Source organism: Pygocentrus nattereri, chromosome 6, assembly GCF_015220715.1.
Source record: "Pygocentrus nattereri isolate fPygNat1 chromosome 6, fPygNat1.pri, whole genome shotgun sequence".
NCBI lineage: Eukaryota > Metazoa > Chordata > Actinopteri > Characiformes > Serrasalmidae > Pygocentrus > Pygocentrus nattereri.
The window spans coordinates 39,410,362-39,438,284 of NC_051216.1; the positions used below are offsets into that span (position 1 = coordinate 39,410,362).

Here is a 27,923-nt window from a genome sequence, read left to right on the forward strand (position 1 = left end):
CCACTTTCCTTACCCATTAATAGCTGCAGAAGTATTATATTTTAATATTTCCCAAGCATAAATACACGTAAGCATGACAGACAACACTTAGAATTTTCCTCAGACTGCGTGTGGCAATCTGGAAAAAGTGTTGGGTTTTGAGTTACTTTTGAATCATCACCGATATTTATTTATACCAGTCATTCGCCAATCACTACTACACCCATGCTACTTTCCATTCACTGCTCAGCTGAAGTGTTCATCCCATAAAATGCGTAATGTGCAATGTCCACTTGGTCCTTGGAGCCAAGTTCACATTCCTGGACATTAGAGGACAACTAATCAAAAGCTTCACAATTAGCTGTCAAACCAGGGTGACATTTATAGAAGCATCAAAGCACGAAGACAGCGATTTAGTAGTGGAGAGAGTATCAATTTGAAACTCTTCTGACAGTTAAGACTTTACACTATAGTGCTTCTGAGAGTCTGGATTTACTGTGTGGCAAATGCAAAAGGTGAACCCTGGACTGGGCCTTGTGAAGGACCCTGTAAAAATATATATATTTTAGCAAGTGAAAACATCTTACATGTAGTTATATTTCTCATTATGAGACTAATGTAAGAATATTATAACACATTTCTGCGCTTTTTTGACTTGTTTTAAGTCATTTTTTAATATTATGAACGTTTCTTATTCCACTGGCAGATCACTTTGCTTGTTTTGAGAAGTAATGAAAATCATTTTGCGTGGTTTAAGAAATAACGATTAAAATAGTAAAAGTTTCTGCCGCAGGAATAAGACAGGATAAAATCACTTAAGAGCATTTTAGAATGTCTAGAAACATAAAATTATATTACAAAATTCTTACAACAATCTCATGATGTATAATATTAGCTATATTGACTACATTTAAGATGTTTTCACTGGCTAAGTTTTCATGTTTTGCCGTGTACAGGTTGCACAATGAAGCCTGACTCAGTAGGAGGGAATCTGCTGTCAAAGCCCACACAAGCTTGAAGGGGCACTCCTTCCAAAGTTAACAAAGAAACCATTACTACATCTGTTGTAAGCTTGCTTACTTGCTTCTTACACTGCCACAGTGGTCTCTATAATGATATTTTCTGGTTTAAAGACTAGGAAAATATGCATTTGAGCAATGCTTTCTGGGTATAGAGAACACAAACATAATACAAAATCATGAATTCTCTCAAAGCTGTCAGGCTTTGATGCAATGAATAATACATAACACAACAAATAATATACTAAATGATATTATTCTAAAGCTCAGTTTACTGAAAAATCTACTTCAGCAGTGTCAGACTCCACACAGGCAAGACTTTTTGAGATTTACATTTATGGCATTTACACAGGGAGGTGAAGGTGGTGTTAGGAGTCTTGCCCAAGGACTATTACTGGTATAGTGTAGAGTGGTTGCCTAAGTGGAGCATGAAAACCCAGTCTACAGTGTGGGGGGCAGAGGTGTTCCCCATTACACCATTGTGTCAGCTGCATAGCTCATATAAGTTTCCATTTTTTGTTAGCTACATTAGCTTTGTAGCTCCAGTGAAAAACTAATGCAAGTTCGGACACCAAACATATCTTGGCTGATATGTTTAAAGTAAGAGAGAAATAGAGGGACTTTGATTTTTCAGCCAGGACTCACCCCATGTGTTGAAAAGGCGTGATTTCCTGCACTGGTAAGTTATCTTCTGTTGACAGTATTCCGACTGTGCCACGAGCATTCTCAGCTGCTCCGGAGAGGCACCGTAGTCAAAGTGCATGTTGTATGGTTTCTCCAGGGTAGAACCTCGGACTCGTGCCTGACTTGTGCTGTTGTGGTGAACCACAGTCCATACTTTGCTCTCTGGAATGTAATGCAATGACAAAGGAGAAGATACAGGTCACAGAATATCCTGATGTGCTTTCGAGTTGTTTTATCCCTAGATATTAAGGGTCAGTTTCATGGACAGTGAACAGTGAACTCTCCTTTTAATGGAGAATCTCCATTCTGAATGTGGCATTGTCCAGGACTAGGCTTAACCCCTAGTTAGGTGTGAATACAGGGGGGTGCTGGAGGGTCTAATTAACGTATTAGAGGTTGCAGTAGCATATCTGTAAATCAAAAAAACTTGCCCGATTCCCAGGTTTGGTCTAAAGAGTGAATTATTACTCGTTTCTCAAACTGAAGACAAAAGAAGTGCATAAGTAAAAGAAATGTTAAAGCAAACATTTTGCTGCCAAGCTAGCATCAGTATTGCTATGTCAAGTGAGTTAGTCAAGTGGCAAACCATTGCTGGAGTAGCCAGCCAACATGGGACCCCATGAACGCTAGAGGGTATTCCACACACTGATCCCTAGGAACCTTAAGTGATGTTGGATTGCAGACCCACCAGGAATTTGCAGTCATTTTTTTACTTGTTGCAGACTAAAACGTTAGATTTTACAGTGGCAATTCTCAAAGTTGGCAGCAATACCATTATGTATCTTACATTCATTTCACTTGCTTTAAATGTGGCCTACTTAGTTTCTGTCAAAAAATGAGTGTATCAAGTGAACCAAGAACATGCAACTGAGGTTAAAAAATAAAAAAAGAGTATTTTTTAATGTTATACATCAAAGTGATGTAATGAAAACTGACTACAATAACAAACTACGGACAGACTATCCACACGTACACTCTGCCCACTGAACATATCCTCTAAACGAACTTAGGAATATGTAGGAAATCAATTCGAGGAAATGTATTAAAAATAAAGTACTCAGATCATCTACAGTCGTGCTTGAAAGTTTGTGAACCCTTTAGAATGTTCTATATTTCTGCATAAATTTGATCTAAAACTATCATTTTCTTCAATAAATAAATGACGAAGCCTTAAACCGCTTTCTCATTTGTTTAATTTGTTTCTCTATATCTACTGTTAGGACTTTTGTGAAAATCTGATGAAGTTTTGGGTCAAGTTTAGGGTTCACAAACTTTCATGCATCCCTGTAGTAGAGATGCAGCTCTGAACTAACATGAACACAGCAACTACTGTGCTCTGCCTCAACCAAGCCAGTACAAAATGTCCATTGCAGGGATAAAGTTCAGTCACAGCACATAGAGCAGGCAACTTCTTGCAACAGACCTGGAAGGGCGTTCATACAGATGCGCAGAGACCCAATCAGAACACAAGCAACAGAATTACGGAAGTTGTGGCCAGTTGTGGCCAACTTAGATATCAGAAGATCTATGTATATACGGGCAGAGCAGCTGAGACTAAAGCTGAATAAACAAACACATATTTTTGTGAATTCTTGCATTTCCTAATTCCTGGAGAATCTGGGACGGATTTATCTGCATTGTAGCACTGAGATCAATAAAGAAGCACATCTGAAACTGAATTATTTGCAACCTTCTATGCCCCAATTAATTGATCAGCATTTACTATACAAAACTAGAATGATGAAGGATCAAACTAGCTTAAGTCATAATCCAGGACAAAATCCCTTCGGGTCACATGATAATCGCTGATCAAAGCCAGAGGTCTAATGTGTTGCCAAATAGTTCTCTGGAATAAAGCTTCTCGGTATCTGATATTATGGATTAAGATTATACAGGATTACGATACTTGATGGATTACATTAACTGGGATGGGTTGTCATCTGACAGCATCAGAAAGTATAGCTGCATTTCCAGTGTGAGCGGGGAGGGAAGGCCGGAGCATACCTGTCATGTTGCAGTAGACCTGAATGGGGCCGAGAGGGCCGCTCCCATCAGGATCAATGGAGAAGTCGCCAGAGGAGCTTCCTGCAAGCCTGTAGGCCTCGCACGAGGATTCGTAGACAGCTGGAGTGAAGCAGAAAGACCAAGGGAAAAACAAAACGCGAGTCTGAGAATTCACTAAAGCACATTTCATATTGAGAACAAAAGCCGACGTCAGACTCTTATGTAAACGTGGGAGCGTTTTGTAACAGACGAGAAAAAAAGGTCAACGCCGTCTGCATAAGTATATGCTCTTTGTGGGCTCTCTGGATACATCTGGAGGGGAACGTGCATGGGAGGCATGATCTAAGATCTATGCACCAAGTATCTTAGTGACTCAAATGTATTCTTAGTGATCAGACTAGAGCGATCTTGCAAACGGCCTTTCACATTATTCCATTTCACATGCTTGACTTCAGACTACCTGTGTCACTCAAATGAAATGGAAATGAATAGAGTGGTTGCGGTTGATAACCGCAGATCTGCTGATAATTTGCAGCAGATTCCAGTTATCAAAGCCATATTGGAACACAAAAAAATGTGTGTGTTGGCTTGAAATAATCCTGTTTTAATAACATTAATGCTGAGTCTTCCAGGCTTCCAACACCTTTAAAATGCAGGGATGCTCCAAGTAAACCTACAATTATGGCACGTAGCTCCACTGTATCCGGTTCCAGCGCAGTCGCAGTGGAAAGAAGACCAAGTCTGAGTGCAGCGGCCGCCGTTTTCGCAGAAACTGGGGAGGCACCTGAAAAGAACAGTTGGGAGAAAGGGGAAGAGCGCATCAGACACAATGCAGAGAAACAAAATATTCAGTGCTATTGATGCTATAGAGACTTATCTGGTAGGCCACATCTAAATCTAAAGCACAGCGTTCGCCTAATCCACCCCCCAATAAAACACTGCAGTGAAGAGCACGCCTGTCTGCATTAGCCTGAGCCTGAAATTCAAAAAACCAATTTAGTGAGACTGAAAGAAGAAGGCAGCATTCTATTAACTTGCCTTCCACACAAATTTGTTTGCATCAGAATTGGCCTTGATCTGAAACTGTGAGACAGAGAGCCACAAAGCGTCCATTAAATCAAGCCAAGCTGCCGAAAAAAAAAAAAAAAAAGAGTTCTTTTGACTTGCTGACACTGTGGATATTTCATATTTTTACTTTGTGAATTCATTTGCTTTGAATTGGTAAACTAAATAACAGCTTTTCACGGTAACAATATTAATCAAAGAGGAGAGTTTAACATTTGAGCAAGAGAAGCTCAGCTATTACTGTTAAAACTACAGGAGGTGAATGCTAATTTTTCACTGGAGCAAATACCAGCAAAGCCCAGTTGAGCTGGCACATATACCCGCCGTAAGTTTATCCATCGAGCGACAGAAGAGCACAACTTGAAACCGCAGCTGATAAGAAGTGGTACACTGTTAGAAACTAAAGTTCTGTGCAGGTACATTTTTTTGTTCATCAAGGTACAAACAATGTACATGTGCCCTCAAAGGCCCTCAAAGTGGTTTTAAGGTCCAGTTGAGTACCTTAAATCATTTTTTTCTGAGAGGAAAATGACATATTTATATCTTTTTATAATCTAATATTTTAAAACAGAACAATAGAATAAAAGTCTGGAGGCGAGATGGGGTGTCAATGCCACTTAGAAATATATGATGGTACAATTATGTTCCCTGACTAAACCCTTGAGGGTACCACCCCAGTGACAAGAGGGGTACTGCTCCAGTGATCTTTCTTTCTGAGTATGTAGTTAAAGTCCTGATGTTTCTCTTTTTCACTTTTGTTTACATTTGCAATGTGAATAGACAACATCCACATCAGAGGTAGAGCCAAGCCAAAAGCAGTCCTATTCTGAATGTTGTGTTATATGGGTGTTTCTGCAAAGAACAGCTTTCAATAACAAAATTATTTTAAGTACCAGTTTCACTAATACAAACATCCATCCATCCATCCATCCATCCATCCATTATCTAAGCCGCTTCTCTGTCAGGGTCACGGGGGGGTGCTGGAGCCTATCCCAGCAGTCTTTGGGCGTAAGGCAGGATACACCCTGGACAGGTCGCCAATCCATCGCAGGGCAGACAGACAGACACAGACAGTCACTCACACACTCACACCTAGGGGCAATTTAGCATGTCCAATTGGCCTGACTGTATGTCTTTGGACTGTGGGAGGAAACCGGAGAACCCGGAGGAAACCCACGCAGACACGGGGAGAACATGCAAACTCCACACAGAGAGGGCCGCCCGGCCGGGGAATCGAACCCAGGCCCTCCTTGCTGTGAGGCAACAGCGCTACCCACCATGCCACCGTGCCGCCCTAATAATACAATAATGAGATATAAAAAACTGCAAATAATTAAAATTCTTTAGAAAGTTAGAGACCACCTCTCATTTACTTCATTTTCTCTCATTTTTTACCGAGGTCAAAACAAAAGCTGTTAAAAACATCATAAAATTCCTTTTGCTGTCTAGCTTATAGTATTCCAATCTATACTGTATAAGATATGGTTGCTAGTAAATGAATGCAAACTATGTTGCTAAATATAAACAGTTAAATGCAAAAGTTTGGGTGCCCCTTGTCATATTTTCTAATGCTAATAAGTTAACACATCCTATAAGGAGAACAGGCCTCTGCACATTTAAATGCACAATTATTGTTTATTTGCTGAAGTTAACATACTGGAAATAAACAAAAACATGGCCTGCACTGTAAAACATAATGAATTAACTTAAAGTGGTTGGTTTACTTTTTTGTTAAAATAACGAATACACGTCTACTAACACCTTCCATTTCTTGTATAATCTTGTATAATAAGTCACTGCGGTAAATTTAGCCAAGATCAGTTAATCTGGATAAATCCTACAGACTGAAGAGCCAAAAAGTTTCCCAGCATTCTTAGTGGTTTTGTTCCTTTCTGTTCCTCACTCATTTTTCCCATTTATGGAAACAATGTCATAACATACTGTCGAGTTAAATGTGATGCATTGGATGCATTTTACATTGCTGTTTACACCATGATGGTGCTTTGTGTTCAGGTTTCTCAGTTCAGCCTGAAGCCATGAAAACTAACAGAAAGGCAAATATGTATTAAACATGCACTATTAGAGTCTTCAGAAAAGGGAGATTCTAGTCCTGTCCAAGCCATTTATTTGCTTACTGTACAGAACAATCAATTTAATATAATGGAGTTGTTTAATTGATGCCAATACATTGCATAAGGAAGAATAGTTGATTGAAGTTAAGTAATTCAAGAGTAAGCAGAACTTCACAAAGTACAGCACTGCCAGCTCAGAGGAAAACATTTATAGTCATTGGGCTATTTGAGTTAATCTTACTGACTGCAGAAATGTGGATCACTGAAGATTAGAGAGTAACTATAACTGATAGATAGATAGGTTGATAGATAGATACATAGATAGATAGATATTAATTATGCAGGTGAATGAACGGAGTGAACAATCACTTATCATCACGGTCCAATAGCAAACAGGTATCTCCAAAATACTAACTTTACAGGAGAGAGCAAAAATACACTCTTACCTTTCAATGTAAGTCAATGTAAAGAGATTTTGTGTAAAGTGATTTCAGAGCATTTCTCTTGGTCCATTCATTATGAAATTTGCAAACAATGTAAAGGACAGCTGGTGTGTAGATGATGTAGAAAAATAAAAATTGACAAAAATGGAGATACATGGTTTTCTTTGGACAGCGACTAAATGTTAAGAGAGGTGCAATATACCTGTGTATATAAACAAGTGGCAATATGTATGGATGTATAAACAAAGTGGCAGCGCTATATGCAATATGCATGGATGTATAAACATATTTAACCTTGAGCCTGTTCTGTAACTAGGCAATAAGTCAATTAACTTGTTTATAGTTCATTTTATATGTTATGTACCAGTATGTTAAACTCTGGAAAACGTCACGATTATGTGTGTTCTCTGTAAAGGATATGTAACTTATTTTCCAACATGGACTGAGGCTTGTTACTTGCCTATTGCATGATTCTGAAGTATCCCCTTCAGAGGCAAACATATTTCAGATGGAATTGTTTTCGAAGCGGAACTTAAGGAAGTGCTTCACACTCTGAGTGCATGTACTGGAGACGTATTTGAGGTACATGCATCGCTGGGGTGCTACCTCGACTGCTCTTTTCGTAAAAGGATCATTTAGAAAAGTCTTCAGAACGTGCAAAGCATGCCGATGAGCGCTCTCATACGCAAGTAAATAAATAAATAAATAAAGCCTCGTGCTCAGACGTACGAGCCTCCCCGAGACATTTTGATTAATAACACGTTCATCTCGGCCTGCTTAAATTTCACAATTACCAGCCTTTTAGTCCTGCATATATTATTTCAAAGTGCGGCTTCCTGCCATCCGTTCCCATGAGGGCGCTGCTTTACGAGGCTTCCTCGTCCAACGCCGGCGCGTTCCTGAAGCCATTAACCACTACAGGGGGGAGTACGCTGCGCGCCGGATAATGTTTCCGGTGATGGTTTAATTACCTTTTGTGCTATTCCTACTTGGGCCGGGAAAGGGGGCTTTGGTGGACCATAAAATTACGGCGGCCAATGTGCAGAACTGCTCACCAGCAATAAAGCGGTCAATGAAACTTTAACTGCCTGGCCAAACAATCTCGCACCAAATTGACGGACTGTAAGGTTACAGGGACAGGCAGACAGACTGCTCATTATTTGACCACCTATTTGACTTGTGAAATGCTCCACAAACTAATTTTGAAACAAATGATAAAAACGATCCTTGATGTACATCTGCAAAAGTTTGGGTGCCCCTATTCAGATGACAAGTATTGTTTTTATATGTAAAAATAGGTTATCCTCTACAGAGAACACAATTCTACATGTTTTAATGAACAATCACTGTTTATTTGCTGAATATGTTGAAAAATACTGGAAAAATACATTGTTGACCACAATTATATCACCAGTGACCACAGATATAATTTGTTTTACTTTTATCCAATATGTTAAACAAAGAAATAGATATTGTGCCATAAAATGTAATGAAACATTGTCATATTCAAGTGTGTTCTTTGAAGAGGACTTATTTTCACTTTTTGTATAATCAACATATAATATGACCAGGGAGCTCAAACCTTTGCATTTGACTGTGGTTAATCTGGCACAAAGGCTGGATCTACTTCTGTTATTTTTTGTGAAAAAAGCACACTATACATTTTATAATGTCTTAAAATTGGAAAGTTTTAGAAAGGGCTCTGTACAGCACTGAAAAGCGTTCTTCTATTGCTACAATGTCAAGCTTGTGACAATTGAAGAAGCCTTTTTGGTGCTGTATAGAACTTTTTTCTATACAATTCTATGTAGAACCACCTAAAGGACATTGTCCATTAGTCTTAAAAAACATTTCATCATGCAAAGTGCTCCTTGAGTGTTCATGGTTCTATATAGAACCATTTTCTTTGCTACAGAAGCCATGAGGAACCAACTTTTTAACTGGCAGTCTGGCACACTAAGATCAGTGTTCAAGCCACAAGCCAGAAAAAAAACAATTTTCTATAGTTTTTGTGTGTTTCCCCAGAGCGCGACAGGCTGTCTGAGAAAAGTTCCAAGCATTTGATCACAGCTGAAGTGTCCTGATGGCTTGCAAAATTATCAAAATATAATGCTCCATGGTTTTTAACAGGCATCTAAAGCTAAAAATTCCACAGTGCCTCCTCTTACACTGGAAAACACCAAGCTTTCTTTTCAAAGAGAGGAAACAGTCTTGAACCCACACCAGCAGGATCACACAAACCCAGTCACATGTGAACAACTTTCAAAAGAAAATGTGAAATAGTTTATGACCAAAGGATGCTGAGGTGCTCAATATTATATTATTTAATATGTGATATTAATTAAAGATTCTCATTAAATCCGTTACATTCAAATGAGAGAAGTGCATCCCTTGCAGGTGCTCCTGAATTAGGACATGCATACAATAATTTTTTTTTTTTAAATAAGCCATGTTTATGACAATTTCAGGTTTAATTCCAAAGAAATATTAAAAAAGCAATAAAGCGATGAACCTATTGTCAACAATTTTGCAAAAACCTTGCACACAAAGATGACTGTGTAGTCAAGTCACAGTTCACCTGAGCAAAATCAAACCTACTATAACGAGCCCCTTCCCTGAATGAACACAGACACAATCCTGGGTACAGACCCTAGTAGGACTTCATGCCAAGTCTGAAAATGCCTTTAGGCTAATAGCAGTAAGCGCACTGTTGCTACATCATTAGCAATGCACTTCACAGCAAATGCACATTCCCAGCTGTGTTGGGTCGCTTCTGCTACTTAACAAGCTTTTTAAGCTTTAAAGTAATTGATTGCACATTTGTTTCATAGTTAGAGCACTCCACTGCAAAATTACTCAAAACGTCCATCACTAGCAGGCTATATGTTGTTGGGTGAATGCTTTGGGATTTTGACGGGATGATGTATGTGTTTCTGCAAGAGAAGCTTTCAAAAATGAAGGCGGTAATTCAGTTTTGCTTGAGACGCTAAAAATGTCACATCATTCCATTTAAGGCGCAAGGAGAGGCTTCAAACAACTCGCTAACAGGAGCAACGCGAAAAACAAACACATTTGAAGGATAAAAAAACAACCCTCAAGATCCTATTTTGAGAAAAAGTCTCTAGAAACCCTCTGAGACAACATTGGGAAAAAAAGAATACATGTCTTGAAGGGCATGCCTGAAGCAGTGGGCTCTCAGTGAGTGAGAGCAATATTGGCTTCCTTTCTCTATAAGGGAGATTTTCTCTGGAAAAATAACTGTTATGATAATGTTTTCAATGAACGAAGCTTTGACGGGTCGAATGTGGGCAGGCGTCACTTTAAAATGAAACACCTTTCAACTCTACATCTGTCTTGCAGTGAGAACTGAAACAAGGACTGAATGCTATTGAATCCTATTGAAAAAAAGCACTGGGACTTTAGCTGGGTTTAAAATAATACATCAAAAGGTATGCAGTCAGTAAAAAGCGCTAATGTTGAAAAAGATTCATTAGCAGTCACAAAAAGCATAATGTGGTTTACATGAACTGATAGCTATTCACTTAAATGAGCAGCATTTGAACGTTCCACTGAGCTATTGTTTCAAATGTAGTACTGTGCAAAAGTCAGAGACCACAGGAGTCGTGATTTCACTTTTTCAAAGAAGTCTGCAGGGGGCGGCCCATCTTCTGCTCAGGAGAAAAGACCCCGACAAGTCCTCATCAGCACCAAACATGGCACTGATTAGCTATCTATCTGAAGAGGCTGCCTCAGTTACTCACTCAACACAAAAAACCTACTGACTTCCCTTGGCTAATTTTTAATAATAAAACATTTCCCTCTAAATGCTTCAGTATTAGAAGTTCTTAATTTGGGATTGGTGACTCCCCAGGAGGAGTCGCAAGGGTGTTGCTACAATATTTATAAATTATTCTATTAATTAATATATAAAAAGATACTGCTGCTCAGTGGCTCCACCTACAGGCCATAGAAGATGGACTGATGTTGATCATGAATTTGTACTGGGCGATCTTGTTACTGAGAAAGGGTCTTGATTGACTGCTGAATTTGAAGCATTTTTTAGCACCAGGCTAAAGATTTGTGGTTAAGTGCTAGTGAAGGAAGGTCCAGTAAAAGAGCAGACAATATTTGTCTATTCTTCTGTAAATCATTTAATGTGAATATTGATGTGTGTGGGTACAGTGGGGCTAGATAGGGGTGGGTCAGCCAAGAGGGGGTCAAAATATTTTATAGCTTCTATATTTTTGTGGCAACACCAGTGCTGTCTCCTAAAAAGTAAGTGCACAGTCCTACACTCTTGTTGTTGTTGACTCTTGGAATCTGTAATGGTCCAGCCTGCACTGCCTGCTGCCAGCAGGGGACGTTGGCAGCAAGTTGCCATGGACTAATCAGGCTAACCTTACACACCTGTGAACTCCCCTATTTAAGGCTGCAGCAAACATGGTTGTCACCCCTTTGTAGAACCTTTGTTGTACCTAGTCTATGAAAAGAAACAAAACTGCCCCAAGGAAAAGAGGAGAGAAAAGAGGGCTGAGAACAAAAATTGTCTCAAAAAGCAAAAAGAGAGTAATTACCCCCAAATTACTCACAAAAAAAAATCCAAGCCATGCAAAAGTGTTTGCTCCTCGAAGAACAAACCAGCTAAACCTAAAGCTGATCTTCCTCTCACAATCGCAGAGGAAGTGCCTTGTTTTCTGTTTATCTTTTGTTTCACCTTTTTCTAACTCAGCCTTAGTTAGAGCATCCTGCGTTTGGCATTTCCTTGGTTCGCTGTTCTTCCCTGTCCCCTCATTTCCGTCTTCCTTGAGACAGTTTGCTTGTGCACCCCGGTGGCGCAGCGGTAATGCCTCAGACTGCCAGCTATTACGGTGGCGGTTCGAACCTGGGTCCGGGTCACCTCACTAGCAATGTTAGACAAACACTCTGTTGCCCCCATATATCTCCTTACTCTTCTTTTTGCTGGGTTTCATTTCTGCTTTGACATTGCTTGACATAAGCCACGTCATACTCATTAGCATAAACCTGACAAAACGTAAACTTGATTTGTCGTTGATTTGTCGCCCTGTTAGCCATAAATACAGCTACAAGTTGTCTACTTCCTTAGGAAGTAATTAGCCATCTGCCAATCTGCTGAATGATTCTAATTTTGTACATAACCTTTCAATACTTGTGAGCTACATTAGCCTCACAGCTCTACTGCAAACCTAAAGATGCAAACCTAAACACCAACCACATCTTAGAGAGATGGATACTTTATTGATCCCGAAGGAAATTTAACAGCCAGTAGCAGACACACAACACAGTACAGTTTTAGTAATAACATCTTGTTCAAATATTCCCATAGTTCGATCGGTCAGATTCCAGATTGAGTCTTCCAAGCTGGACAAGAAGGACAGAAAGAGAACTGTAACTTTGCCAGGCTGTTTAGGTCTCCCCTTGTTTACGCTGGGCTCGTTCTTCGAGTTACTACCAAAGGGATTTCTCCGCTACAGACGGGAGCACATCAAAGTCGGAATAAAAGTGCGCTGACACACAGCCCTGTGCTGGCAGATAGGCTGCAGACACAGAGACGCTAAGCCTTCCTTTCAGCAAAAAGCATGGTCCAAACGAATACCCACAGCCCTCCATTCTGACTTTCAGAACTCTGCCATTCAGAAGCCAAATCCCCTCTCAGCGTTGGAGCACTTGTTGACAATGTCTAAAAACCCGAAAAATACGAGGGGCGAGACGTAGCAGGACTTGCCTATTTTGGCACTTAGGCAGCCGACACATAGGCAGAGTTCTTACAAAGGGAGCAACAGAGGAGAGACGGCTTGAACAGTCTTCAGCACATTCGCCCTCTGGCAGCATCTCGGCGCTGGCACGGAGCGCTCTGAGACTGTCACCCACCGCGTGGCGCTGCGCCCCTCAGACCGTGACAGCTGGTCATGAATGATTTAGAAGCGCCGTTGATGGAGGGGTCTCGTCATGTTCACATGAGTTCACTATTAATAAAACCCTCTCTCCGCAGACAAGCCGGCAGGATGCGTTCCTGCTTCAAAATATCGGCCTATCGAGGGAAGCCACGGATGCCATCCTTGGGAATATGCTAATCTGCTTTTGCTGCAGTGTCGTCTTACAGAGATGCGGATATCACAGGGAGCTGGCTAAAGAAAGTGGCTTTGGAAGTGATATAATAGAAAAAAATTTAACAAGCATGAATGAATCTCCCCTAAATTGATGGCAAAGAAAATTAGCAGGGTTTCAACCATTTTATCTAAAGGGAAAGTTATTGGTGGTGATAGGAACCAGATGTGTTTAATGTCTCTAAAAAGCTACATAACAGACCACTATCACAACAAATGTTGCCTGATGCCTGAGACATTGTTTTATGTTTGTTTGTTTTTTTTTTTTTTTCCTTTTGTAACATTTCATTCAACGGCAGTACATGCAGGCTGTTAAAAGGAAAAACAGCCCTTAAAGAAAAATTCCATGTAAAAACCCAGAAGACGCATTTAGGTTCGGTGGTGGTTTTGAATGCTAAATAAAATGGCTAGATTTGTGTTGTAGACATGGCGACCCCTGGTACCTTTTTATCACTGTAAAGAAATCTGAACTATTTTACACTAAACCACTCTGAATTCCTCTGTTACGTAATATCAATGCTATATTATGATAAATGCCACCTTTAACAGAGAAACAAATGCTTATTTTGGACAAACTGCATTATATATCTTTTTTTACTTTTTGACTTTATATATGAATTGTATATACGACATTTTGTATCACATAATAAAACTCTTCATATTGTAACTGTAGGAACAAAACCTCATATTTTTTGCAATATTTTATTTTATTTTATTTATTTACAGAATTTGAAAACAGCAGCTGCTGTTTGTACGATGGCTGGACCAAACAATTGCTCCAAATTGATAAGATCTTGCTATATTAAGCTACTTTAATAGTTAGGAATACTATTTTCTTCTCCTGTGAATTTATGTTTTGGCGATACAAGATTCTGTGCATGTGGGCATTAGTGGATTTCCTCTTTTTCAGTAAAAATATCAGCAGACAGCTGCAGGACAGATTATGGTCTGGTTACTCGCTAGCAAACTCATTCAGTACATGTATGTGATGATGATGACCAGCTGTTCATTCCATCTGCTGATGTGTGGTGAGTGCAATGTAATGTACATCCTATCTTAGTTTCACCATTACGAATGATTCATCTATTACTACAGTTACTACAGACTATACAGCTCAAAAGATTCTTCAAGGGTTCTTTGGGAATGGTTCTATTTAGAACCATGAGTTTTTTATATAGTACCATTTCCATGCTTAATGGCTCTTTGCACAGTGAAATGGTTCAGATTGATGGAGAACGGACTGTATATGGCAATATAGAGACTTTTAGAAAAATGGTTCTGTATAGCACCAAAAAGGCTCTGGAGAACCATTTCACCATGCAAATGGATTGTATAGAAGCTCATGGTTCTATATAGAATCACTGCCTTTACTAAGGAATCCTGTGAAGAACCAAAGTGGAGTGTCTAGCTTAGCTGAGTAAACGTACTGTATCTCAGGCTTTGCCTTACTGGAAAAATAGATATGAAAAAAAAGAGCTCTTCAACCTCGCTCTTAAGAGACCGTACCTAATGTGGCCGTGCTGCAGTAGATTACATTGTAGTGGTAAATTTCTCACATGTGGATGATGCTGCAACCCCCCAGAATAACTTTCTTGCATCCCTGTTTGTCCAAAAAGAAAGCTAATGAGGAGTCAAGAGAATGAGTCGCTTTCTCGCTCATTTGTTTCCTCCACCCTGGACCCCCCGCGGACCGCCTCCACGTTGGCTGCCACGTGGCAGCGGGTCGATCGGGGGCCCCCTGGTTCCTACATGCAGTAATGAGAGACACCAGAGAATGTAGCACTGAGCTTGTTAGCAGGGCCACTAACCTGAGTGACATTACAGAATGAACGTCTTCCTGTTCCTAATTAGGACTTTGATAGTTAGCCCTGCTCTGCTAGCGCTGCTGGAGGCCCGAGCGACAAACAAAGCACTGACAGGTGTGAAGACATGAAAGCGCCACTTTTGTGTCGAGCCATGACTGTAACGACAGCAAAGTGATATTTTTGTCGTGGGCACAAGCAAAGAACAGTAGTGCTAAGTCTGGACTTGTTTACCGACAGCAAGTTTTCCAGTTATACTGCTATCGGCAAATGAAAGGTAGCAGAGGCTGATTAGTATTAAGCAAGTGAACCGTGCTAATTGGTGCTCACAAGCTTTCATGCATTGTTAACCACGGTTGGGTGATGTATTTACTTAACATGGTGTTGTGTCATAGAAGGAATTCACTACACAGCCTCAGGTAATGTTTCATAGTGGTAAACATATGAGAAATATTCAGTGTTTTGCAGACGATGGTGGAGATGTGGCCAGGGTCTGACCAGACTGTCCAAGAACCAAGATTTCAGTCTAAACAAGTCTGGAACTTGACAACATTTTGTAGGGACGTCTACCTGACCCAAGCCAAGTTTTCCTTAAATGGGTCGAGCAAGGGCTCCCACACTGATCCGAACTGGCCCATCAGCATGACGTTCTATGTTAAATCCGAATAAATTACTATGAAGCAACAATAATAGCCATCACTAGATAATGGAATAAAATTCTATATGATAATAAAAAAACATTAAATTCCACTTATGATATTTATTCTTCAAACATTCCAACTACAGCTGGGTCTTATGGCAAATATATATTTGACATCTGATCAGTTGAAGCTGAGAAAATTGTGACTATTATTCAGTATTTGCAGCACTACATCCAGTTAAACAGGGCTAATTTTGCTGTCTTTCTAATAAAACCGGCAGTTGGTCACTGTTCAACAAGCACTGATGATAAGGATGATACATTTTGAACAGCATATTGGGTAACACTTTATTTGGATAGTCCACTTTAGATACTTTGTAGATACTTCATTTACATTCAAGTTACATTCTACTAAATGCCTACTAAACTGACTGTCTTTAACTCTAATCCTGGCTCTAATCTTAAGTCCAACCTTAACCTCAACCCAAAAGCTAAACCCAACCCTCACCTTGGTCCTACTTCTAAGCCTGGTCCGAATCCTAAGCCTAAACCCACCACTGTTTAGAGTCAACAATTTGAACATCTGTAGATAATCTATAGGGGACTATAGTGGGCTATCCAGATAAAGTGAGACTGCATATTATAGTGTAATGTGACAGTTTATCACAATAACAATATCCATCCATCCATCCATTTTCCAAGCCGCTTCTCCGTCAGGGTCGCGGGGGGGAGCTGGAGCCTATCCCAGCAGTCTTCGGGCGGAAGGCAGGATACACCCTGGACAGGTCGCCAGTCCATCGCAGGGCAGACACACAGACACAGACAGTCACTCACACACTCACACCTAGGGACAATTTAGCACGTCCAATTGGCCTGACTGCATGTCTTTGGACTGTGGGAGGAAACCGGAGAACCCGGAGGAAACCCACGCAGACACGGGGAGAACATGCAAACTCCACACAGAGAGGACCCCGGTCACCCAGCCGGGGAATCGAACCCAGGCCCTCCTTGCTGTGAGGCGACAGCGCTACCCACCACGCCACCGTGCCGCCCACAATAACAATATGTACTATCATATTGCCCAGTACTAATTTCAACCTCTTTTATTCTAGAATGCCAAATGTCTTTTGGGCTGTTCTCTCCTGAATCGATTTGCTAGATTGCCAGATTATAACATTTTTTAAGGCAACCTACTGAAAAGTCTGTGAAAGAATAAAGAGAAAACCAAAGCTGGGAAAACACAGGGTAAATCTGCTAAAACTGAAATTTGCACCCGAGGCAACATATTTGTGACATCTGAACCTAACCAAACCCAACCCAGGCAGTCGGATCCCACCAGGGAAAAAGCTCTAGCATCTGTGAAGAGCCAGTATGGCTGCAGGTTTTCATGCCAAGCAGGAGCATACTTTATGTAACTACTGTTGTAATGATTAAACAAGTGTGATTCTGCTTGAATGAAAACCTCCAGCCACACTGGCCCTTTGTGGAATAGATGGTGACCTTTGATATAAGCTATAAAAAGCCTGTCAGTTAGAGAAGAATAAGCGCTATAACTGAAACTGTCATAGCTTTGTGTCTGAAATGGGCTGTTAGATTGCAGATAAGAGATCTTTCTACTACAGATCCAATAAATCTATTAACAAGTATATTTCCCTAATGTCAAAAAGTCCAAGGTCTTATTTGTTGAATTCATTTCTGAAGTAAGAAATTTAAATATAATCATTTACCTGTCCTGAATGCCACAGATGTCAAACTGTAGTTGATTCCAGCTACCCATGACCCCTTGCTGGACAAGCATGAAATCAGTTGGTTGGTTGTTGATGAGGATAAGACGCATACATCCTTGGAAGGCCATGGTTGGGTTAATACAGCTGGAGCCGTTCTGAGCCACCGGACATCCTGAGAAAGCATGCAAGACAGGCCCTCAGTGATGGGTGCAACTCAGTCAAACAGTGTAGTTCACATGGATGAACTGACAAAGGCTTTTTTAAACACTGGCTAATGTTCTTCTAGTCTAGCAGTAAGACATTTCAAATAATTCTGAAAACAACTTTCTCTTATAGGAGATAATCCATTTGCATAAGGAAGTTATAAAAAAACAGGGGGGGAGCAAACAAAAAAAAGGAGCTTTCAACACTGGAGCTCCAGAGAAAACAGGGCTCCTGACAACCACCCACAAAATCTGGTAGATCATCAAAAGCTTCCCCATCAGATGAATGCACTGGAACACCAAAACTGGACACCTGGATGTAGAATGTGGAGGTTTTATGAACTGACGAGTCTAAATTTGTAATTCAGATTACTTGGATGGTGAGAAGCAGAAAATTTTAAACTAACTTCGAAGACTGAACTTTGGAGGTGTGGAAAAACATCCCTGTGGATTTCTTTGAGAAACTGAAAGCAAGAATGTAAGCTGTAAAAAGGCAAATTGTGGACCCTCTGAACACTGACAAAATGCTTTAGCATGTAGTTGTACAGGTTTCTGTGTAATTTTCTGTCAACAGTATGTAAACAATAAATGAATAGTCTCTAACTTTTACACTGTACTGCACCTTCACCTTCAGGGAAAGTGTTCTAGATACAATATCAAGAGTCTACAAGTCTAGTCATCTTGACTTCATACTGCTAGACCATTCAGTGACCTGGTTGGCTGACAACATTGACATTGACATCATTTCCTGCTGTTTCATTATAAGCCTCTTAACTGTAGGCAATGAAAAGCTACCTCTCCACCAACTGATAAGACTGATTTTTACTGCTCATAGATCATTAAGCTTGTAATGGCCATTCATTATAAAGATTTTGTGATGTGGAATTCTCTCATCAGTCAAAAGCAAGCTAGTATATTCTACATACAGATATGCTTATTACAGTACGTTTACATGAAGAAATTGAACGCACACTGGATGCTTTGACAGGAACACTTTGCAATTTGTTGATTAGAGGCAGAATATTGGATGTCGAATGTTGACAGACTTGTAGAGCACCGGTTTTTCGGATTCTAGGAAAAGCAGCTTATGAAGATGTGAGCGTCATCGCGCCTCTGATGGGCCGCTTGTTTTATTTATTTATTTATTTGCTTTTAAAGAGCTATAAAATACATGACAGCTGTAGATGCGAATTTGAGTTGAAAGCTGCTCTGCGGAAAAAAAAATCCCAGACGTTAAACTGAATAGTTCTGTGAAGTACTTTGGTGAGTGGTGCTCTTAACAAACGAATAATACAGTTAATCTCAGTACAGTAAGAAACAGAAATCCATATCAAATGATTCCAAGAAGGAATTCATCTCTAATGGCATCATAACAGGAGAAACAGACAGGATATGACGGCCTTCTCACCGAATACAGACCTTTTAAATGTTCCCTTACCAGTCATTTACTGAAACAGGTTATGAATATATATAAGGGTTTAGAGTTTGAACTTTATAGTAGATGTGTCTCACAATAGACCTCTGTATTTTCAGTCTACATCCAGAGGCACCCTGGATAATATCCGAGATCTGATGTTGCACTGGCCACACCCCTTTGGCTATGGCCAGGGAAGGTTTTTTGTCATATCATTGCTAAAAGTGTGATCACACCTATATGAGGACATCCCATTCCAAAACCACGGGCATTCATTATGGCTATAACAGCCTGCACTCTTCTGGGAAGGCTTTCCACAAGATTTTGTGTCTGTGGGAATTTGTGCTCATTCAGTCAAAAGAGCATTTGCGAGGTCAGGCACTGATGTAGGATGAACAGGCCCAGCTTGCAAACAACGTTCCAGTTAATCCCAGAGGTGTTCAGTGGGGTTAAGGTCAGGGCTCTGTGCAAGTCAAAGGAGTTCCTCCACACCAACCTCGTCAAATGTCTTTATGGCACTTGCTTTGCACACAGGGACTCAGTCATGCTGGAACAGGTAGGGTCCTTCCTCAAACTACTGCCACAAAGTTGTAAGCATATATTTGTTTAAAATGTATTTGTATGCTGTAGCATTAACATTACCCTTTTGTGGAACTAAAGCACCAAGCACAAACAGTGAAAAGCTCCAGCCCATTATCCCTCCTCTGCCAAACTTTACTGTTGACACTGTGCATTCCAGTACCCACCAAACACAGATTCATCCATCAGACTGCCAGATAATAATTCATTACTCCAGGGAACATTTCCACTGCTCCAGAGTCCAGTGGTAGTGTGCTTTACACCCCTCCATCCAATTCATGGCATTGCGTATAGTGATCTTAGGCTTGTGTTAAGTTGATTGGCCCCTCATACTTCTCACACACCTCATGCCCACATACCTTTGGCCATAAGGTGTATGTTTTAAATGGAAGAAAACATCTAAAGGTCAAATTTGAGCAAATGACATAAGTATGACTCACTCCAATTAACTATGATCACATTTTATTATTTCATTCATATGACAGCCCTAGTGTAATTGTAATTGTAATTTTGGAAGAGTTCTATTGGTTTGTTCATCATGAAAATATAAAGGCCTGGTATTTTCAAATGGTGGGTAAAAATGGTGTTACAAAGTTTTGATATGGCAGCAAAGACACTAATAGTGGAACAGTTGGTATTACTTTTCTGTATGTCTTGGCTTTCTGCAGCTTTTGGATGAACAGTGAATCAGTGACATTTAATGCCACTGATATTTGTATCATGGCTGCCCCCACCTTCCTGCCTAAGGGATGAATCTGTGCTGCAGCTCTAGGACACACTGCAGTCTTTTGGTTTCCCTCATGGCAGCAGACTCTGTTCTGTACACTCTAGTATTATACTCATTACACACAGAACCTCATTAGCTTTACTTCTGCACTGCTGCAGGTTTTGAGACATATCCCAAATTATCAGAACAAAATGGGTGTAGAAGAGGTGATTCGATTATATCCGTTATAATTTATTGCACTTTTAGTTTATACTGCTGATACACTTGCACGCAAAAGTTTGGTTTCCCCTGGACCCTAGTGGAGTGAAAATAAGTTAACATATCCTCTACAAAGAACATACTTCTGCACATTTTAATGCACATTTACTGTTTACTGGCCATATGTGGGGGGAATAATAAAGCACAAGTGACCTGCACAAACGTAATGGCATATTTTACAACTTAGGTTTTTGTCTCCATTATATTCAACTCAAAAAACATAAAATAATAATTAAATAAAAAAAAGTCAACCATGACAATATAGTACTGTAAAGCCTTATGCAGTCCATAAAAGTTCATGTACATAACATATACTAATATTATGCTACACAAGTTAGTGATTTTATATTTGTTAGTGTTCCCATTTTTACCGTTTCCAGATCTCTGCTTGACGAAGCCTAGCATTATATGTAGTTACCATCCAATTTCTGGATTTAAATGATCAATACTTCATTTAATGATGGGTTTGCATGAAACTATGCAGTGTCTGAAAGCATGAAGTGGGGAACTAAACCTCTGTTCTTCTGTCCAGCTCTACTTTTTTGAAAGCATGATGATTTGCACAAGTCACCTTCTATGGTTTTTTTCCCCCAATGAATTCAATTTCACAAATAAACTTCTGCACATTTTAAATGTGTTATCTTCAATTGCAAAATCAACAAAAGCATGCAATGTGATCAGGGGTTCCCAAACCTATGGCTGTAGATCAGGTAAGTAAGTACAGACATGTATGACAGGCTTGTCTTACCCCCAAAGTAGTAATTATCTCTTGGCTCCAGGTAGTCCTCTAGCTGAATTGATGAGGCTGGCTCGTTGTCCAGGGTCATGGTCACCTGCAGACCTCTAGTGCTGACACTCACCAAGTGCCATAGACCATCGTTGACTCTCTGACCTACCATCAAAGATGGAAGAAAAGAAGAGTAAACATTAGTTGAATGCCTAGGTGAATCTGCTATTGTACTAATTCACTGCTCTATGAAAGATTCACTGTCAGTGTTGCCATAGGTGCCAACATAGCATTGGGTTGTTTGCCCCAGCCCAACTAAAGAAGGGGGAAAGGAGAAGAAAAAGCTGTGGTAATAATGGTAAATGGTAAACAGTAAAATGGAATGGTAAAAACAGTTGCTACAGTGAGGGCAGAGTTTGCAGCGATGTAAAGAGCAAGGAAATAAGATGGCTAATAAAGCAATTTAGCTTCATTAGATTTTTAACATGTAATGATCGTAACAGGCCTAAAAATAAATTGACTGCTTGGCTAAGTTAGAACCGCTAGCAAAGCTGAAAAGTGTGCTATTTTTACAAGTGTAAGAACTATAAATATCAGCAAGTGTGGGTGGGATCTATTGGACTGTGAGTCATTTGAATCTACAACAATATAAACCACAAGCGAAATGCAGGCAAGCTTGGTGTTATGCATATGCAGCAGCATCAAAGCCAACCTGGCAGCAAACACTGGTCTGAAAAAGAAAGGGAAAAAAAAACTCTATGTGGTTTGATTTAATTAATTCCGGCCATTACACGTGAAGGGCACACAAGCTGTGTGTGGCCGCTGTGTGTCCACGGTCCCCTCTGTGCCAGCCATCTGCTTGCCGTTCAAGCTTGATCTCACGTTTGGGCCACAATTACGCTCACCATACCGCTCTGTCTCCGACTGACCATAATTACAGGTCTCCACATTGTGCTCAAAAATTCACATGAGCTTCAGGCATACAAGAAATACCACTGCATTTCTGGACGAGGCCTCAAAAAGGCAACAGATGGAGAGCGCCTTTCTTTCTCACTCCCTCTGACGATTGTTGTTGAACAGCAAGTCAGGCCCCACAGCTGGGGTGAAATATGCAGCTGTCTGTCTGTCTGAGCATGTGCGATGGGCTAATCCTGTTTGGGTGGGTTGCCACCACCTTATATTTCGCACATTTATCTTAGGAAGAAGCAGACAAAAATGTGACGCTGCCTGGCTTTGTGAGTCGCGAGATGAGACGCAAATGGGTTTTTGCTTTTTTTCTGCATAGCACCGAACATGGCAGTGAGTCAATCTGCGCTGTCTTAGGAACAGAAAGAATGCCTTGCACAGCTTGCCTGACTGAAATAAAAAGGCATTTGCACTGCTGATCCCTGTGCATGTACGACTGGCAAGGCTGAGAGGTGTTCAGTTAGATTAAGGAGAGAATCACTGCTGGTTAATCTTGGTGTTGGGTCCTGGATCATTTAATATTATATTCTCTTTGAACAGAATGTCAATTTTCATTGCTCTAATAATATTTCAACCTTGAAGTAGGCAATCTGAGTACATTATGGATATCGTCAGAATATTTATCAACTGCATATTCGGTTACAAATGCAGCATAAATTGCCCGGTTTAATTGGACTGGACTTGTTGTTTCCTGTCAGACAGACAAAAAGCAGTGCATGCTCATAAAAAAGAGTGAACCTCCCAGTTATTCAACTGCATTTACATTTTTCAATATTAACATAGCACATTTTAGGGAATATTCATTGGAGCCCTACAGTTTAGTAGCTTATTGTAGGTGTTTTGTTATCTGTCTTTACTAATTCTAATGGCTTCTGATTTCCACTGCACTTAGTGATGATGATGATGATGCACTCAAAAATAGGGTTTTTGAACCTGCACACCGCGGACCACTAGTGGCTCGTGTAGCACCCTCTAGTGGTCTGTGGGCCTGAACTCAAAGGACCGGTAACGTCTCTTAAAGTCACTGAAATAAATCAAAAAGGATTAACCGAATAAATAAAAATCTAAGAATCAGAAAATTTTAAATTATAACGAGTAAACATATTAATAGAAGCGTATAAATACAAACATCACAGTAGCGGGATAGTTAAACTTCTTCGTTGATAAAATCATAAGATGTGCGATTGATTTCAACTCATGGATTGCGGAGCATATATTTGGCAGAGCGTCAGTGACTTGAGCAGGTAAAAGATTTCTAAACCAATGACAAAAATGTAGATATCAAATGAGATTTATCATTATTGCTGATTGGGATGACGCTAATCCAAAAGCCCAGTGAGTGGAGTGAGGCTTGGCTGTTTTAAAATGAATCACAGAAACCTCAAAACTACAGACATCTTGACCAAACAATTACATGGTAGCCAGCAGCCCAAAATCATGCCGATCTGATTCTTTTTTCAGGCCCTAATTCTCAGGTTTTCAGTGTCAGCATTTAAGAAAAGAAAAATGTGTTTAAAAAAGCTGATTTCAGATTTCCTGTGGGATGCTGTGCTTTGTAGTTATACAGATGGGCCTTGGGGTGGAAAAGGTTGAGAACTCCTGGTCTGAAGTGTCATAAGTGGTTAATGGTGTTAAAAGATAAATGGTGTTTAATTTGCTTCCCTCACGAGTCAAAACTTTTTCAGACTTTGTGAATAATATTGACTTTGTAACTGAGAAATGTTTCCTTATAGTGCATGTAGTAAAATTTGCCTCACATATTCTGCATCACTGATTGATTTCATTATCGGACAAATTAGCTCCTTAAATGGCCGGGGTCTAACGGCGGACCCAAACTTTTATTACACACTTCTAGAACAAAAGAACAGCTGAGCCAGTTTGCACTGAAGTCACTGTAATTACTCAATAATGAGCCTTAGTATGTAATCAGCTGGGGATTTTAGGGGGTTAATGGAATTATTGGTTGATCAACGATCACATATTTAGGCTGAAAATCATCCAATTCTGATCTGTAGTCGATCAATCTTTCCATCCCTAGTCAATACTTAAAGAACACCAATCAACTGTCTGTTTAATTACAAAGAGGGCATAACTTGTGCTGTTTAGTTGGACCGAACACAACACAGTATTTGAAATTTTTAATCGAAATCATATCCAAGATTTGGAATGTGGCACTAGTAGTGTAAGATATCATGATATGTATTGAGTATCACAAAAATGATCAATATATTTTTGCCACCTCTAACCCAAACCGTCATCTGTAGGGTCTTGTTTTTCACATTCTGGATTTTATATATTATATATATATTATAACTTAAGATTCACTTAAGATGTCAAACTTCACACAAACAAAAAAAAACACCAATGACTGACTTACCAGTGGACACCTCCGATGTCTTGAGGTCAGAGGTGTGGTGGGTGAGGCGAAGGCGACCGCTGCTAATCTGCAGGAGCAGGTAGCAGGGCTCCTCCTCTGAGACCATCCGGGTGGACAGCAGCAGGCCGTCTGGGTTCCAGGTGCGGAATTGCAGGCGCACCGAGAGCCCCTCCAGAGTGGGTGCTGGGGCCGGCAGAGACAGGAAGCTGCTGCTGGAGCTCAAGAAGGTGGCGGCTACCAGCTGCGGCTCGGAGCAGGAAAAGGTCACATTGCCCTGGGAGAGGGGAGAACGGGCCAAGCCACATGTCAGTTCACATGCCGACAGGGGAATGTCAAAAGGGCGCTGGGACCCAGATGCAAACAGTCTGCCAGGGTATTTGCTATAGCAGATCATGTGCAACTGTCAAAAACTGTTAAAGAGCAGAAGGGTGCAAATGAAAAATAAAACTGTCACCAAAAATGAGTGAACTAATAGTGATTTATATGGCAAAACACTGGTTATTAGTTACAGCATCCAGTAGCTTTACCTCATTGCTACAACCCCAATTTCAATGAAGTTGGGACATTGTGTAAAACATAAATAAAAACAGAATACGATTTGCAAATCCTTTTCAACCTATATTCAAATGAATATACTACAGAGTCAAGATATTTAATGTTTAAACAGATAAATTTTATTGTTTTTACAAATATTCACTCATTTTGAATTTGATGCCTGCAACACATTCCAAAGAAGTTGGGACAGGGGCATGTTTACCACTGTGTTACTTCACCTTACCTTTTAACAACACTCAATAAGCGTTTGGGAACTGAGGACACTAATTGTTGAAGCTTTGTAGGTGGAATTCTTTCCCATTATTGCTTGATGTACAACTTCTGTTGCTCAACAGTCCGGGGTCTCCGTTGTTGTATTTTGCGCAACACATTTTTAATGGGAGACAGGTCTGGACTGCAGGCAGGTCAGTCTAGTACCCGCACTCTTTTACTACAAAGCCACGCTGTTGTAACACGTGCAGAATGTGGCTTGGCATTGTCTTCCTGAAATAAGCAGGACGTCCCTGAAAAAGACGTTACTTGGATGGCAGCATATGATGCTCCAAAACCTGTATGTACCTTTCAGCATTAATGGTGCCTTCACGGATGTGCAGGTTACCCATGCCATGGGCAGTAACACACCCCCAGACCATCAGAGATGCTGGCTTTTGAACTTTGCGCTGAAAATAATCTGGACAGTCCTTTTCCTCTTTGGCCCGGAGGACATGACGTCCATGATTTCCAAAAACAATGTGAAATGTGGACTCGTCAGACCTCAGGACACTTTGCCACTTTGTGTCAGTCCATCTCAGATGAGCTCGGGCCCAGAGAAGCCGGCGGCGTTTCTGGGTGTTGTTGATATATGGCTTTCGCTTTGCATGGCAGAGTTTTAACTTGCACTTGTAGATGGAGCGACAAACTGTGTTCACTGACAGTGGTTTTCTGAAGTGCTCCTGAGCCCATGTGGTAATATCCGTTACAGAATGATGTCGGTTTTTAATACAGTGCCGCCCGAGGGATGGAAGGTCACGGGCATTCAATGTTGGTTTTCTGACTTGCCGCTTATTTGCAGACATTTCTCCAGATTCTCTGAATCTTTTGATGATATTATGAACTGTAGATGATGAAATCCCTAAATTCCTTGCAATTGCACATTGAGAAACATTGTTCTTAAACTATTAGACTATTTGCTCAAGCAGTTTTTCACAAAGTGGTGAACCTCGCCCCATCCTTGCTTGTGAATGACTGAGCCTTTCAGGGATGCTCCCTTTATACCCAATCATGAAACTTACCTGTTTCCAATTAACCTGTTCACCTGTGGAATGTTCCAAACAGGTGTTTTTTGTTTTTTGTTGTGTTCTTCAATTGAATACAGGTTGAAAAGGATTTGCAAATCATTGTATTTTGTTTTTATTTATGTTTTACACAATGTCCAAACTTCATTGGAATTGGAGTTGTATTAGGGCTGGCTATTATCATGTCAGCTCACGAAAACTCACCACAGTATTGCGTTTTTTTACATGATGCAACATTTTAAAGAAGAAAGTTTGCTGCTTTCAGACCAACCCAGTACATGAGCGCCTGAGGTATTGCACTTGTAACTGGATCACAGTGTATCATGGTGCTTGTGGGTGATATCTTTGCCACGGTGAACTGTAGTAGATGGAAAGCTGGGTGTATAGAGTTGACTGACCTACAGCAATGAATATGACCACACATTATAGATAGATGGATGGATGAATGGATGTGTGGTCACACTCATTGGTCAGTCCATGTGGATGAAGCACCTGCTTTTTGCCTATAAAGGATGTAAATATATATATATATATATATATATATATATATATATATATATATATATATATATATATATATATATATTTACATCCTTTATAGGCAAAAAGCAGGTGCTTCATCCACATGGACTGACCAATGAGTGTGACCACACATCCATTCATTCATCCATCTATCTATAATGTGTGGTCATATATATATATATATATATATATATATATATATATATATATATATATATATATATATATATAAATAAATGATTTATTGGTGAACTGGTGTTCTCAGAACAATAGACTGACCACAACATCACTGAACGTGTTTGGGATCTTTTGGGATCTTTTGGATGGTGAGAAGCAGAAAATGCTAAACCAACTTCTAAGACTGAACATTAGAGGTGGAAAATATCCCTGCAGATTTCTTTGAAAAACTGAAAGCAAGTCTTCCGAGAAGAATGGACGCTGTAATAAAGGCAAAGAATGAATCCTGAATGCTGAAATACTGCAATAAAATTACATTAATAGTGTAATTGTCCATTAAATGCAGGTTTTCTGCTCTTTTCTAATACTGAAAAATGAATTACATTTGTATGTAATGTTTGTTTTAACTGGAAATTCTAAATGAAATGAAGTTTAATCTCTGAGCACAGCACTCTATATATTAATTTATATGATAACACAAATAAATACATCCATATCAATGCAATTGTCTGAAGAATTACTATAAAATTGTGAAAATGATTAACGGTATAGCACTAATTATGATACTGCCAATACTGACAGTC

General features: G+C 40.0%; 1 protein-coding gene across 3 annotated transcripts in view; it reads right to left on the minus strand.

Moving 5' to 3' along the window:
• The window catches only part of cntnap5a (contactin associated protein family member 5a), a 164,934-nt gene that overhangs the window by 31,268 nt on the left and 105,743 nt on the right, over positions 1–27,923 (minus strand). For all 3 annotated transcript variants that reach the window (XM_017695068.2, XM_017695066.2, XM_037539132.1), the window contains exons 8-13: positions 24,812–25,085; positions 21,490–21,633; positions 17,561–17,732; positions 4,364–4,470; positions 3,687–3,806; positions 1,644–1,844 (exon numbers count right to left, since the gene is read on the minus strand). In XM_017695068.2, coding sequence (XP_017550557.1) covers positions 1,644–1,844; positions 3,687–3,806; positions 4,364–4,470; positions 17,561–17,732; positions 21,490–21,633; positions 24,812–25,085 — 1,018 coding nt within the window. The remainder of the gene's footprint in view (positions 1–1,643; positions 1,845–3,686; positions 3,807–4,363; positions 4,471–17,560; positions 17,733–21,489; positions 21,634–24,811; positions 25,086–27,923) is intronic.